We start from the raw sequence: 14,905 nt of genomic DNA on the forward strand, positions 1-14,905 counted from the left end.
TAAACAAATCAAAGTTTGAAAAGTCATTTTTAAGTATGTGTTAGATAGTAGTTATTATTTATGTATAATTTTCTTGTATACATTAAAATTAAAACATTAACATATAAAAAATCGATTTTCCAGTATTTTTTGTTAAATATTTTCCCTAATATATACGTTTGATTTTTTTGTTCCAATACTTTGGAGAAATCCATCAGTAGCGCACTGTATGTGGTTTCGCTTTTTTTAAGTTCTTTATAAGTATCGTTCCACACATTACATTCATTTCTTATATCTAGATGTTCTGTGTTAGTCAACACTAGCATCCTAATTTGGTAAAACAAGTTTAAGATTTTATTAACACTTTGTTAACAAAATGTTACATATCATTTGCCGTAGCAAATCAGATTTTTTACAGGTGAGTTGATTTCACCTGTTTATAAGAGAAAAAAAACGCTTTCAATTTACATAACCTAACTTAACCTAAATATATAACGCATTAATCGTGGCATTAGAAGATTGTAACGATTTTTGCCTGAAATTATTAATAATTTTATTTGACATTTGTTCCAATGTTTCAACATTTGATATTCTATGTAACTCATTGGTACTACACCAGGGAGGAAGCTTCAGAATCATTTTCATTTTAAAAAGACAATTTATTTTGAATACTCTGCGGAGCTTTCTTCCTGGTACAGCTTATGCTCGATAACTGGGCTGAGAGAACCTTCCAGTTAGCGAGCAGTGCTCGATAACTGGACTGCCATTCCAACGCACACACACATTCAAATAAAAATCGAGGGGGACTTAGATGCAAAGTTTTGGTTGGCGTCATTCGGTTTTGGAATCGCGTCGTGTTCGTGTCATTCCGTCATTGAATTCGCGTTTTAATCGTACCGTCTTGTAAATTTTGAGGTGAATTAAACAGTTTTCGTTCCTGCAATGGACATCCCACCGGGCACCAACCGCAAACGGAAACAAAAAACCCTTACGTTGGTGGAAAAAGTTAAAATTATCGACGATTTCGAAAGAGGAGGTGGATCGCACGAGTCGCTCGCCAGAAAATATGGCGTAGGATCTTCCCCGGTGACTCGCTTCCTAAAACACCGAAAAGAATTACGACAAAAACTGTATCAAAAAAATAATGCCGAAACCTTATTTTGCATTTGCACGCCCCTCGTCAGTTACGGGATGGTGAAAGTTTTTGACGTTTAACTGTTTTTTAACTGGGCTACAGCCCAGTTAGCGAGCACCCAGTTAAAAAGCAGCCCAGTTAAATAGCACCCAGTTATCGAGCATTAGCTGTATTACAACAGCTAATCCATATTGGTACAGCATGCAACATGGCTGGAAATTTGTTTGAATATCAAGAGCTTGTTCTTAACACAATTTTTAATTTTCTATTAATAAGGGGATAAAGACATTTTACATATTTGTTACATTTGGCTTGAACGCCTTCAATTTGATTTTTGAAAGTTAAATTCTTACCTAGTATGAGCCCTAGATACTTAACTCATCTAGTATCTTGCCCTAGATACTTAACTTCATCTGACCAATTCATTGAAACCCCTCTCAACGTGACAACATGCCTACTTGAAGGTTTCAAATAAAGAGATTTTGGTGTGAATATTATTACAGTCGCCTCTCCACATCTCGATATCGAAGGGACCATCGAGATAGGGAGAGATCGAGACAAAGAACAATTTTTTAAAGATTAAAACACACTCCGTTGCCAAGAAAGTAATACACAAACAAACGTCAGTTTGCGCTCCTAATTTGTTTGGAATCCCAAAACTTTGGTCTAGTAACCTTCGATATTGGTCATATCCAATGTGATGTCCTATACATCACATTGGGTCATATCGACATACGGAGGAAAAATTGAGAACGAAAAATCAACAGAATCACATCGAGATATGTAGATATCGAGATAAGGAGGATATCGAGATATGGAGAGTGAAAATGTATGCAGACTGAAGGGACTTATGAAATCATGGAAATAGGGAGAGAAATCGAGATGTAGAACATCGAGATGTGGAGAGTCGACTGTAGATGAGTTTTGGAAGCATTAGGAGAAATCTTCCATTTCTGCAAGTATGACGCAAGTATTGTACGCACAGCACGAAGGTACGATGCGCACTGACTTTTCGAACATTGCTTTTTTCTGGGACATCCTAATGTTGAGTTATCTCCATGGAATTAGTGCCTCTACAGAAGATTAGCTGCAATTACAGTGCATCATGCATCTAATTGGCATCCTTACGACTAGACTAGTTCCTTTATCACATCCTATAGATTCTAATCTCCGAAAATCATTTTCTGTGCTCAACTAAGGAAACGCTAGAACTCTAAAAATAGGCACGTAGGCACCTTCTTCCACCGTTTCTGCGCGCGTCTCAATCTCCCCCATCCACCCAGGGTAGGGACTGCGGGAAGGTCGGTCGATGTTTGTAACTGCACCATCGTTTCACACAACACTCGCAACTGCGCATCCAAGTAGTTTGGACGTGGAAAATTTCCGCTCTGAGAAACGATACAATTCGAATCCAAAATCAAAATGTCCAAATCAAGTCCGAGCAGCTGTTCAGCGAATTCTTCGGCCGCGGCGCACAATGTTTTGGAAATCGAACAATGTTTGTTCCCGGTGCCGGAGGAGTTCTTCATGAAAACCCCAAAGGCGGAAGAGTGCATTTCGGTGGCATTTAGTGAATCGTTGGGAGAAATTCCGAAAATTCCGTCGTACACCAGACTGGAGGACCTTCTGTCTCAGGGGTTTTCTACGGAGGTCATCGACAAGCTCTGCTTCAACGAGATGCTACTGATAAGTGCGGACAACGACGAAATCGTTGGCGGGTTGGCCGTTCAGGTGGAAACCATCGCAGACGAAGTGGTGGCCGTTTTCTGCAGCTCTCATTTCTCTATGGGTGAGGATAGGACGGCTCGTTCTGAACTGCTGGCCTTGACCGATAAACAATTTAACCCATTTCAGGAGAGAAAGTGTGAAACGGTTCTGGCGGGAGATTTGAAACAGGTATGGTTTAGAGATAGGGGCTGATAAGGCGCTGTTGTTTAATTAACACTAGTCGAAAAAAAATGTGACTTTTTGCGCACTTTGACCCTTTGCAATTCTAACTCGCTGATTTTAAATGTGTTTTCAGAATTTTTGTAACAGTTGTTCAGTTCTTGAAAAAAAAAAATCTTTTTCATTTACAAATTTCCGTATTTTTATAAGAAGATCAAGAGAAGTAAATATAATTGTGTCAAAAATCGGTTTATCATCAGGAAGCATAAATTTCGAGCATTATTGAAAACTGCTTACGTTGAATACACATTTTGATCTAATTTCATATGAAAATTTAAGTGTTTTTGTTTTTTGTTTAAGCGAATTTCTTTATATCCGGTGTAAGTGGGACCTGCCGAAACAATCATGAGAATCAAATATTTTTTAACACAAATTTCAATCCTTACTGTGCAGACTAGTATTGAAATATTTCCTATATTTCATACCATTAAGCATATTTTGGTGTTTTCAAAATCCAATTTTAAAATTAAAATTTAACAAACATGTAGCTGAAACTTTGGGCGAATTAAAAAAAAAACCTGTTCAATAATGTTTTACTTTTAATTTTCTTCATTTCTTGAAGTTGCGTGAAGGAATTCCATCAAAAAAGCTGATTTCTATCAAATGTACTGCCCATAAAAGCATAACTGTCCCATATTGATTTTAGAACCAACACCTTTTTTCATTTCAACATTCATGTTTTAATATGCACTTCACTAGGCATATGAAATTTTTTTCACTTTGTTTGAAAATGTTGTGGAAAAATATGAAGTTGGTGCAGTCCCATATTGAAAAATAAAGGCATAACAGTCTCTATATGAATTTTGACCCCCAATAGCAACTGCAAACCTGGAATTATGTAGGTACAACTTTATATTTTTTACTGATCAATATTAGCAAAATGAGTATTCTGCGGGGTGGAGCCAGATGAACATTGCATTCAAAAATTAACTAGAAAATTATAAAAATGTGTATGAAAATGCAAATTTCAAATTTTGAGCGCTGTTTTCTCAATGCCTTCTAATTCCATATGGGACAGTTATGCCTTTATGGGCAGTGTAATTCCACATAAACAATTTATCAATAATTTTCAAAAGAGAAATTTTGATCATTTCAAACTTGTCTTAATACCAGGGATGGGAAATGTACTGTAGCAAACATTTACCACCTCGACATTCACATTTTTCTAAACGACCATCAAAATCCAAAGCAAACCATGACCGTTCAAAACAAAAAAATGTCACGGCTCTTTAAAACTGTAATCTTCTTCTTCCCAACGTTTTTTCAAACCCGAATGCGAAATGACTCGAGGTGACAAGATTTTTCCGGTTTTCGGGGTTTTGCATTTTTGCTCGATAAAGCTAGCATGAAATTGAACTTGTAACTTGTTATATAACTTTTATATATGCATATGTATCGCAACGGTATGATTGTACTCTTGCTATTAGCGCTAATAGATTTCAACTAGTTGAAAACACAAGCGAAATATTAGCGATTGAATTATTTAACGTTTTTTCAATCATTCACCTCGAGATGGCTGCACGTAAACGATCATAGTGGAGAGACAAAAACATTTAAGCAGTGTGTGAACCGTTGGCAGCGCAACGCCTGATGGTATTGATGCTGCTGTTGCTTTGTGTTTTGGTTCACTGGCAGAATCGATGAACTGTGGTAAATAGTGGTCACAGTTCCCAAGCCTGCTTTGCATAAAGAATTTTCAGCTCGTCTTTAATGTGAAGTAATATTGTATCCAATATACATTTTCTTCTAATGGTGGTAAGCTCCATCGAAGTTAATACGCGATCTGCGATGGAGCTTACCACCATAAAAGCGTTTCGTATTTTACTGCCCATACTCGCATAACAGTCACATTAATATAGGAAACCCTATAGAATATGGGATTGTTATGCGAGTATGGAAGTTTATGATTGATACCTTTGATTACATCAAATATGTGTTCAAAATGAATTACTACAATTGATTAATGATAAATTATTCTTTAGATTTAATTATTATTATTTGAATATTATTTAATTATTATTTAATAGCAACGATCAATCGGATGGGTCAAACTTATCCCATAGAGCGGGATAAGCACGTCTCATAGTCCATTTTTCAAACATTCTTTTAAAGTTTTCGTGACCATCAGTTACAATTTGTGAGAACATCAGCAAATATATTGCCGTAAGGTTACTGAGTCATCATATTTTAGAATTATATAGATTTATTTGTCTGAACTGCTTTCAGGTCCCTCTTGCCCCGGGGTACATCACTGAATATTTTTTGAAAATAGTTTTAAATCTCGAGAAATCAAGATTGATAGCAACTGAACTGCCGTGAATCGCAAGTCAGTCCCATCTGTAAAAAGTAGGCATTGAGAAAATGGGTTGTGCAGTTTCCAAACTCATTTTCCATAGGAATGTATGTATGTAGGTAGCCACCATCCTAGCTTGAGTCTTGCTCTGCATGCGGTTCCACTTAACAGTCAATTTTCATTATCAATCTGAATTCAACATACCATTGTATGAAGGGCCAAAATGGGGTGTGGCGGACCCGTAAGCAGAGATAATTACCCGCGGGAAATAGAGAATCTCCGTCCAATAATATGATCCAACGGAAAGTATAATGAAATTTGCAATACCTGTCAAGTTATCCACGGGATGGTTTGTTATAAAAAGGGCGCGTCAAATCCATTACAACTGTTGGGAAAGAAGAACCAAACCCATTTTCCATACGAATGTTCAAAAAATTCCAGAGGATTGGAACAGGTTCAAATTTTAATGAAACTTTCACAATTTGCTTTTCACTACGATATCTTTCCGGTTCATTTTTATGTTGCACGGTGCGGAAATCTGTAGTGAGACTGATATGCGATTACTTTTCGTTATGGGATAATTTAACTTGCTGTTTTCTTTTTTTTCGAACAAATCTTATTATCTCTATAGTGCAGCTGGAAGAGCATAAGAGGGTATGTTGAAAACTGAATCCAGCTCAATTTTGACGAAAATGCTGATGGGACTGATTTGCGATTCACGGCAGTGAATGTCTTGAAAATAGGAACTCTAGAAACGTCTTGTCTGAAAAAAGGGATCAGACATAAACCAAGAAAAGGTCAAAAATCAAACAGGGATTGGAGATAAAAACTTATTCTTCAAGGAATTTGAGTAGACATTACTTCTAAACATATTGCTGGGAATTCTGGGAAATCCTCGTGACATCACAAGTAATCTATGCCAATTGTCGGATTTCCATACAAAGTAGGCCAAAATCGTATGAATGGGCCGAAGATCAGTGCCTGGTCGAATATTGGCATTCTTCCCCTATTACTGTATGTATGTATGTTTTTTTTATTTTGTCCATAAATTTAATCAGAAATTACTTTAGATCAGGGGTTTCAGGTTGTTTGGCTAGCGGAGCACTCTTTAAAATTAAATTGTTGCGTGGTATAACTGTTCATTATTGCAACCCCGTGCGAAATCCAAAGTTTTCGACACGTAACGATTGTTTCTATACAATCAACCTTCATGAGTCGATCTGAGAGCCCTATCGACTTATCGAAATATTGTGTAATGGAATGCTTTTAGAAGGGACCATCGACTCTCCACATCGCGATGGTCTATATCTCGATATCTCTCTATGTCTATCTCTATGTCGATGATTTCCTAGGTCCCTTCATTCTGCATACAATTTCTCTTTCCACATCTCGATATCCTCCTTATCTCGATATCTCCGTATCTCGATGTGTGCCTGTTCATTTTTCGTTCCCAATTTTCTCTCTGTGTGTCGATATGACCAATATCAAAGGTTACTAGACCAAATTTTTGGGGTTCAAAACAAATTTGGAACGCGCAATGACGTCTGATTGTTTATTATTTTCTTGGTAACGGAGTGTTTTTTAAATCTAGGGAAAGTGTACCAGTTATGGCCATAGTGGTTCCCTATTTGGCCATCTTCTTCTTCTTCTTTCTGGCGTTACGTCCCCACTGGGACAGAGCCTGCTTCTCAGATTAGTGTTCTTATGAGCACTTCCACAGTTATTAACTGAGAGCTTTCTTTGCCGATTGACCATTTTTGCATGTGTATATCGTGTGGCAGGTACGAAGATACTCTATGCCCTGGGAATCGAGAAAATTTCCTTTACGAAAAGATCCTCGACCAGCGGGATTCGAACCCACGACCCTCAGCATGGTCTTGCTGAATAGCTGCGCGTTTACCGCTACGGCTATCTGGGCCCCATATTTGGCCATATGAGAAATTTTGATAACTTTTACATTTTAAATCTTTTTGAATGCTTTAACATCAAGTTATATCTTAAATCTAACTACTACAATACACAATAACTTTCAAAATTTGAAGACATTCCAGTTATCACGTATGGCGAAATAGGGAACCACTATGTCCATAACTGGTACACTTACCCTACTATTAAAAAAAAGTTCTTTGTCCCGATGGTTCCTTCGATATCGAGATGTAGTAACAATAAAATTTTGTTTTTAGTAAAGGTTCCATGAGTCGATATTGAGTCATGGAACATTGTCTCATGGAGGATTCACTGTAATTCCGAAAAAAAAACGAGAAATACAGTTAACTCTCCCTTACTCGATATTCCGTATCTCGATATCGAGTTAGAGAACCATAGTAAAAGTTGGTTTTCATGGCTAACTCGATGGTCCCTTGGATCGCAGATGAATTGGTTTTGTGTTCTGTAGCTCGATACCTCCCTTACTCGAAGGTCCCTTCAATATCGAGTAAGGGAGAGATGACTGTAACATTTTTCGAATAATTTCGACCCCATACTTTAGATCCGTCCCTTCGAAGTTAACCATTTCTAACTTCGAAGGGTTAGATCTCAGTTATTTATAGATAGATTTGAATGAAATTTTGTCATAATGCCTTCAGCAAACTTGTACATTTAGACAAGATGAACAAGTTTGACACGAGTGCAGGTCGTTAGGCTCAAGGCCATTATGCCGAATGCCGTTAGGCCGAAAGGGTAGTTAGGCCGAAATAACATTTGAACATATACTACTTTTTCAAATGGCTAACACATTCATCAGTGTTTTTTCCTTTTTTTTAATCAAAGGCTGTTATTTATAGTTATATATCACAGCGGATATTATAGACTTCTAGGTAATGCAAATTATCATGATCTAACAACTGACAATTTGACCTGAAAATTCTTTCGACGACTTATAGGTAATGCAAAATGTCCTGACCTATCCTGGCTAGTTACTTATTCGACTTTACGGTTCGTTAGGATTATCGGCCATTTTCGGCCTAATAATATTTCGACCTAACGACGCTTTAGGTCTAACGATATTCGGCATAATGGCAATCGATCTAACGACCTGCATCCCTCTAACTTGATATTGAAGGGATTATCGAGTTAGGGAGGTATCGTGTTATAGAATACAAAATTAGTGCAAATATGATCCAAGGTTCTTCGAGGTAGCCATAAAAACCAACTTTTACTATAGGATTCATTCACAAATTTCATAACGCCGATAAAAGCCATTTTGAACACCCACCCACCCTCTCGTAACGTTTTTTGTATGAGTATTCTACCATTATTGTATGATCTGTAACATCACGATGACAGAATATTAATTTCGAATTCATATATTTCGAAAATGCATGGAAAATTCCTGTACTTTAGAATTTTTGATTTTATTATTTAGTTTAGCATTGTAGGAGCACATGCTTTTAACTCAACATCGAATATAAATTGATTTGAAACAAAAAGACTTAATGGAAAATTTCCAAACTTTTGATAAAAAGTTTAATCTATGAACTGGCAACACGGCCGGACCAGCAACAAAGTGCCCTGTTGCAATCAAACTCAACGATGTGAAAGTAGGCCTTTGCCAAAACGACCAATGGGAAGTGGTCTTTTTTACAGTCAATTGGTTTCATTTTTATACTTTGACCTGCCACGCTAATCTTAGGAGGCTATATGCGTACTTGGCATGCCTTTTTCAGACCTTCTGTCATCAACAGCACGATGAGATAACATGTCGATGAAAATAAAACAAAAGTTTCATGCGAGATTCGGATACAGGGCCGTTGGATTCGGAATCGGACTTCTTACAACTGTACCACCATGTGGTACACGATAAAGTGTGATTATTTGCCTACATGAATGCTTGTTTATTATACAGCGAAACTTGCTTTGTTATGGGTACCAAGATCGCATAAAACTAATAATTTTTGAATTATTTATTTAGTGATTTAGATGTCCAATACTAGGAGACATTCCCCTATTTTCTACAAAAATATATCAAAAATGTGGAGGACATAATTGTGAAGAAGACACCCAAACGATTTAAAACATTCGCATGTTTCTATGGAAAAAGGTCAGAATACAGTCGAAGCGCGTTATAACGACATCGCAAGGGACCGTCGCAATAGAGAAAAGTCGTTATAGAGAATAGATATAACATTGAAATATTTTTCATGGGTCCGAAAAATGTCGCTATAGAGAGCTTTTGTCGTTATAAAAGTTGTCGTTATAACGAGCTTCGACTGTAGGTACTTCAGTTGATTCAATGATTTAAATTTGACATTTTTTCTTTTGCTTGATTTAATTTATCGTCGAACGTAACGTTGATAACACCTTAAAGTGAAAAGGAATCAAAGCCACCTCTTGAATTTAAAAGAGTACAAATCTAAATTACCAGACAGTGTTCTGAATAAAAAAAAACATGAATAAAATTGAACAGAGTAATCAATCAATTATAGTAAACGATGAATGGTTGTTTTGTTCCCTAGATTTGCACTCTAGAAAATGCAAAGTAAGGTTTGCAGGTCAATACAATTTTTTGACAAAATTGGTAGTGCATTTCCAAACCAACATTTTGGATATTTAAGGACAACGGCAGAGCTTTTGGAAGCACTAAGTGGTCCGGATAGCACGACCTGAAAACCGCTTTTATCAATTTTGCTTGAGGAATTCATTTGAGTCTTTAGGAGTTAATTTAGTGATGTTTTACCAATTTCTCCAGAAATTGGCTCAAAAATTTCATTTGAGATAACTTCAAGAAATCAACCTGAATATTTATTAAGGGTAATTACATAAATTTCTCGAGAGATTCCATCAGGAATTCCTCCAAAGATTCTCTCAGTTATTTTTCACGAATATCATCTGTGCTTCTCGATTTCTCTAGGACTTTCTCCCAGATTTCCTTTAAGGACCACTTTTGTGAGTTCTCCAGAGATGCCTCCTTGGATTTCATTGCATCTTTACCAAGAAATATAGTTCGAGATTTCTTTATGAATTTAACCAGGAGTTTCTTTACCCCTTCCTTTACCACAGCATTGAATAACGATTTAACTGTCAAAATGTCCAAAAAAGCGCTTGAACAAAAGTTGTTGCAAATAAGCTATATTATTCAAAATCACTATTAAATGTTATGATTGTTTTTCAATTGTAAACTAGCGTTCGCCGAAAATCGGTGGATCGTCTGTGCAACCATGGGAAAGAGAGCGTGAAATATACGCTCAGGATTTATTCCTAAGATTGCTTAAGGAATTCTTCCAAAAATTTTTCGACAAAGTTTATTTAATTCTTCCACACATTTTTCCATTTATACTTCCAGGAAAGTGTCCAGGTTTTGTTCAGTAACCTCTAATGCAACTTCTGTGAGTTCTAAATTAACCCTTGACGAACTCCTACAAGGATATCTCTGAGTTCATCCACATTGGACTTTTGGGATAGTTTTAGAGGATTTCCTACATGAGTTGCTCAGATAACAGAAATCATCAGTCGAATCTCTGGAACATATTCTGCAAGATTTTCCGCGGCTACAAAGCAAAGTCCTGCTGAAGGTGTCTGGGTTCGATTCCCGGTCGGTTCAGGATCTTTTCGTAATGGAAATTTTCTTGACTTTCCTGGGCATAGAGTATCATCGAACCTGCCACACGATATACAAATGTGAAAATGGCAACTATGGCAAAGAAATCTCTCAGTTAATAACTGTGGAAGTGCTCATTGCACACTCACCTGAGAAGCAGAAACAAAAATGTTAAATTTTCATGCAAATATAAAAATTTGTGTGTGAAAAAAACCTATTTTCCTCAAAATTTAATCCACTGCAAATGGTCAAAGTGCGTGACTCAGTGTTGCCTAGTGTAATTAATTACGACCTAATTATAACACAATCGCTCTGTCGCTCGTATGTGTATTTATTGTAGGAAAAGCAACTGCAGCTGTATTTCGAAGAAGACCAAAGCGTCACAGCTTTTCGACAGGAAACAGTAGCGGACAAATGTGAGAGCTTCGAAGGCACTCTCAACGCCGGTGAAGACGGCCTATTGGTCCCGGATGGTTTAAACATTCTGTTCATGCGATATTTGGTTTATACTGGTTTCACAGGAGAAATCCACACTCGAACAATCGACATTGAAGGTCGCATCGGGCATTCCCTGTATCAAATTTCCCATGGTGCACCGATTGAAATTGACGGTGCTCTTCAAAATACCATGCAAGTAATTCGGACAATATTCTACTCGGACACGGACGAACCGGAAATCAGTACTAGTCTCTACCTCACCACCGGTCATTTGGTGCGACACGCGTGGAACAACTCCAAATATTCCATCATCCTTAATCCAAGGCAAACAATCTCGGAATTTCCGATCGACGTAGAAGATCTCTGTACCACAATGCGTATTTATCTGGAAGAACTGGCTAAGCTACTGGAGGGAGCCCCTCAAGACCCATCCTCCAGAAGTTCCATTGCAATGCAGAAGCAATCGCAAATCGTGCGGGCAGTGCTTTCGGAAATTTTGAGAGACGCCACAGAAAAGGCTGCTGCCGTATCGCGAAGACCATCGGAATGTTCCATGACTTCTACGGCTATTAGAGATGTATTGGTAGATTTAATAAATCAGATGTCTATAATGTAGCACCTAACTGTAGTCGTTTCATCATGCATAATATCACATTCGTGATTGGAGGGTTATACGCAATTAGGCTTGGTAAGCTCAAGGTCTTCTCGTGATTTTGTTTTTCAAGTTGGTGTGTTTGTTGTTCAGTACATAATTTATATGTTTTTATTCAATATTCCGACTGATTCCAGAACGCTGGACATCAGTGATGTTTTCTGAAGACTATATATCATAATGTTACAATTGTCGCATGCAGTCAACGTATTCGTGGTTATGGTCAAATTTGATGCATTTGGTTAATTTTAAATTCATTTAGTTCTGCATAAATTGTCATAAACTCGCCGCCTTTGGCAATCCTTGGCTGCAATCCACGCTCTTCAGGTCCTGGGGTACCTGTTAAATCCACCTAATTTGCTACGCTCCACGTCTTCTTGTTCCGACCGTTTTTGAAGCGAACACCGTTTTAACGGGGGAGATGTCCGGCAGTCTTACAACTTGCCTTGTCTAGCATATGCTTTCGGCTTGAATCACCTTCAAGACATCGTAAGGTGCAGCAAGCACGAGAATTCATCACTCTGTCGTATTCGGTGGAGGGACGTTTCGTCTAATTTTAAGAATGGACGGTATGCATAATGAACGTTTGGCATAAACAGAACCTTTTTATAAAATGCTGCCTTCTTGTATGAAACTGCTGTGAAACTATTTTTTGCTTTTCATAGCGCCGCGTACTTCAAGTCATGACCTGTGCCACAATGATACGTTGACAAACTCGGTCCATGGCCGATTGCCTCCAGTTTCTTGTGAAGTCCGTGGTAGGCACGACTTCCGTCAATGATACGTCTTCTAATTTCTCTGCTGCAGCTGTTCTACGCCGTCACCAATTGACCAAGGTTAACAAATTCATGCGAAACTTGCGTCATGTAAAACGGTTTTATGCGGAACGACTCTATGCAAAATGGGTCACCGCCCGTAGTTCCCGAATAACTCGTACCTACCTATTTATGCACACCACATTTGGGTATTATACCTTAATTAGGTGTTGTCCACATCTCAATTTGGTATTATTCTGGTATTGAAAATATGGTTTAAAAAAAATAAAATACTTCGTTGAGGTATTCAAAGGCTATTGAGGACTGTTTGAGCTATTGAACTACTATATTGAGAAAAAAACCCTTCTATATGACAATTCACTATGTTTTATTGAGGTTATGCAATGGACCGATGCACGAGTTCACTATTTGACGTTTGAGCGGTGCCGTGTTATTTACGTGACCATGGCAACGAGTGAATTCGGCACCGCTTAAACGTAAAATTAGTGAACTCGTGCATCGGTCCATGGACCAATGCACGAGTTCACTAATTTGATGTTTGAGCGGTGCCATATTCACTCGTTGCCAAGGTCACATAAATAACACGGCTCCACTCAAACGCCAATGGACCTGTGCACGAGTTCACGAATTTGACGTTTGAGCGGTGCCGAATTCACTTGTTGCCATGGTCACGTAAATAACACGGCACCGCTCAAACGTCAGATAGTGAACTCGTGCATCGGTCCATGGACCGATGCACGAGTTCACTAATTTGACGTTTGAGCGGTGCCGAATTCACTGGTTTCCATGGTCACATAAATAACACGGCACCGCTAAAACGTCAAATAGTGAACCCGTGCATAGGTCCATACCTGACTTGTGCATTGGTCCATACCTGACTTAGGGGTCTATTTTATAAGTCGAGTCGATCGAAATGACTCGACTAGAGTCACTGTCGACCGAAAAAATCACTCGACTCAGCAATGTCACTCGAGATTTTCGACAGTTGTCACTCTATGTGACTGGATTACTATGGGAGTCGACGGGTGACATCTGAAATATGCATGCTTGCTTTGATCGACAATGAATACAGACGAGTCACATGAATCTGCTCGATTTACAAAATAGGCCCCTTAATTATCGGTTTGGTGTTTGTAGAATATGCATGAGATATTATTTGAGGTATTTTACCTCTCATGCAGGGCTCTTCAATACCTTATTCAGATGGTAACTATTGAAACATATATATTATGAGCCAGTTCGCGAGAACCGCAACCCCCTTTCCAAGGGAAGTTGTATTGATGTTCTCCGATCAGGCTGAAATTTTCAGGGATTGTTCTTCTATATAAAAGAAGATGTTTTGCAAAATTTTAGATTTTTATATTAGGGGGAAGTGGGACAAAATGACTCCCAATGATTTCATGTCACTTAACATGCAAAATCACAAAAACTGATATAACTATAGTAAAAGTGCACGGATTGTGTTGAAATTTGGCATGATTACTCTACGTTATATAAACTTTTAGACTGGCATGGTATTTGGATTTTAAAAGTACTTCAAATCGAAAAAAATAAGTTTTTCGTAAAAATTTTAGTGATTTTCAAATCGATTTTTTCTTACCAACCGAACTAGGTCAAAAATCTAAATATGACGTTTTGTAGGGCAACTCATGGGCTTTCATTTGAGGTGTAATCCAAATATGCCGTTTCAAAAATTTTCGATAAAAATTTTTTTTTCGGGGTAGTGTTTGAACTTGAGCTATTTTGCGAGTACCGCAACCCCCTTGCATAGAAAGGTTGTATTGATGTTCTTCGATCGAGCAGAAATTTACAGGAGTTGTTTTTCTATATGAAAGAATCGGATCAGATTTTTATATTAGGGGGAAGTGGTACAAAATAACCACTAATGATTAGTATGAAAACAAATATACAAAATGAATTAAACGCTATAGCTATAGTAAAAATGCACGAATTTGTATGAAAATTGGCATGTTTACTTTACGTTGTATGAACTTCAAAATAAACATGATATTTGGATTGAAAAAAATGTTTCAAATCGAAAAAAAAACTGTTTTGACTGTATGAGCAGTGTGTGAAGGCCTCCTATCATACCGTGTTGCCGTTGCCATATCTGAAAGAAATATCATTTCCTTGCAAAAGTGATTATGTG

General features: G+C 37.7%; 1 protein-coding gene across 1 annotated transcript; it reads left to right on the top strand.

The window, feature by feature from the left end:
- Positions 1 to 2,286: 2,286 nt before the first annotated feature.
- On the top strand, positions 2,287 to 11,951 carry LOC5569508. Its single transcript, XM_001658543.2, has 2 exons — positions 2,287 to 3,010; positions 11,231 to 11,951. Exons 1-2 carry the CDS (start codon positions 2,537 to 2,539, stop codon positions 11,942 to 11,944), a joined length of 1,188 nt encoding a protein of 395 aa, XP_001658593.2. The 5' UTR covers positions 2,287 to 2,536; the 3' UTR covers positions 11,945 to 11,951.
- The last annotated feature ends 2,954 nt before the right edge of the window (positions 11,952 to 14,905 follow it).

The sequence above is a fragment of the Aedes aegypti genome, chromosome 2 (genome assembly GCF_002204515.2).
Source record: "Aedes aegypti strain LVP_AGWG chromosome 2, AaegL5.0 Primary Assembly, whole genome shotgun sequence".
In the NCBI taxonomy this organism is placed as follows: domain Eukaryota; kingdom Metazoa; phylum Arthropoda; class Insecta; order Diptera; family Culicidae; genus Aedes; species Aedes aegypti.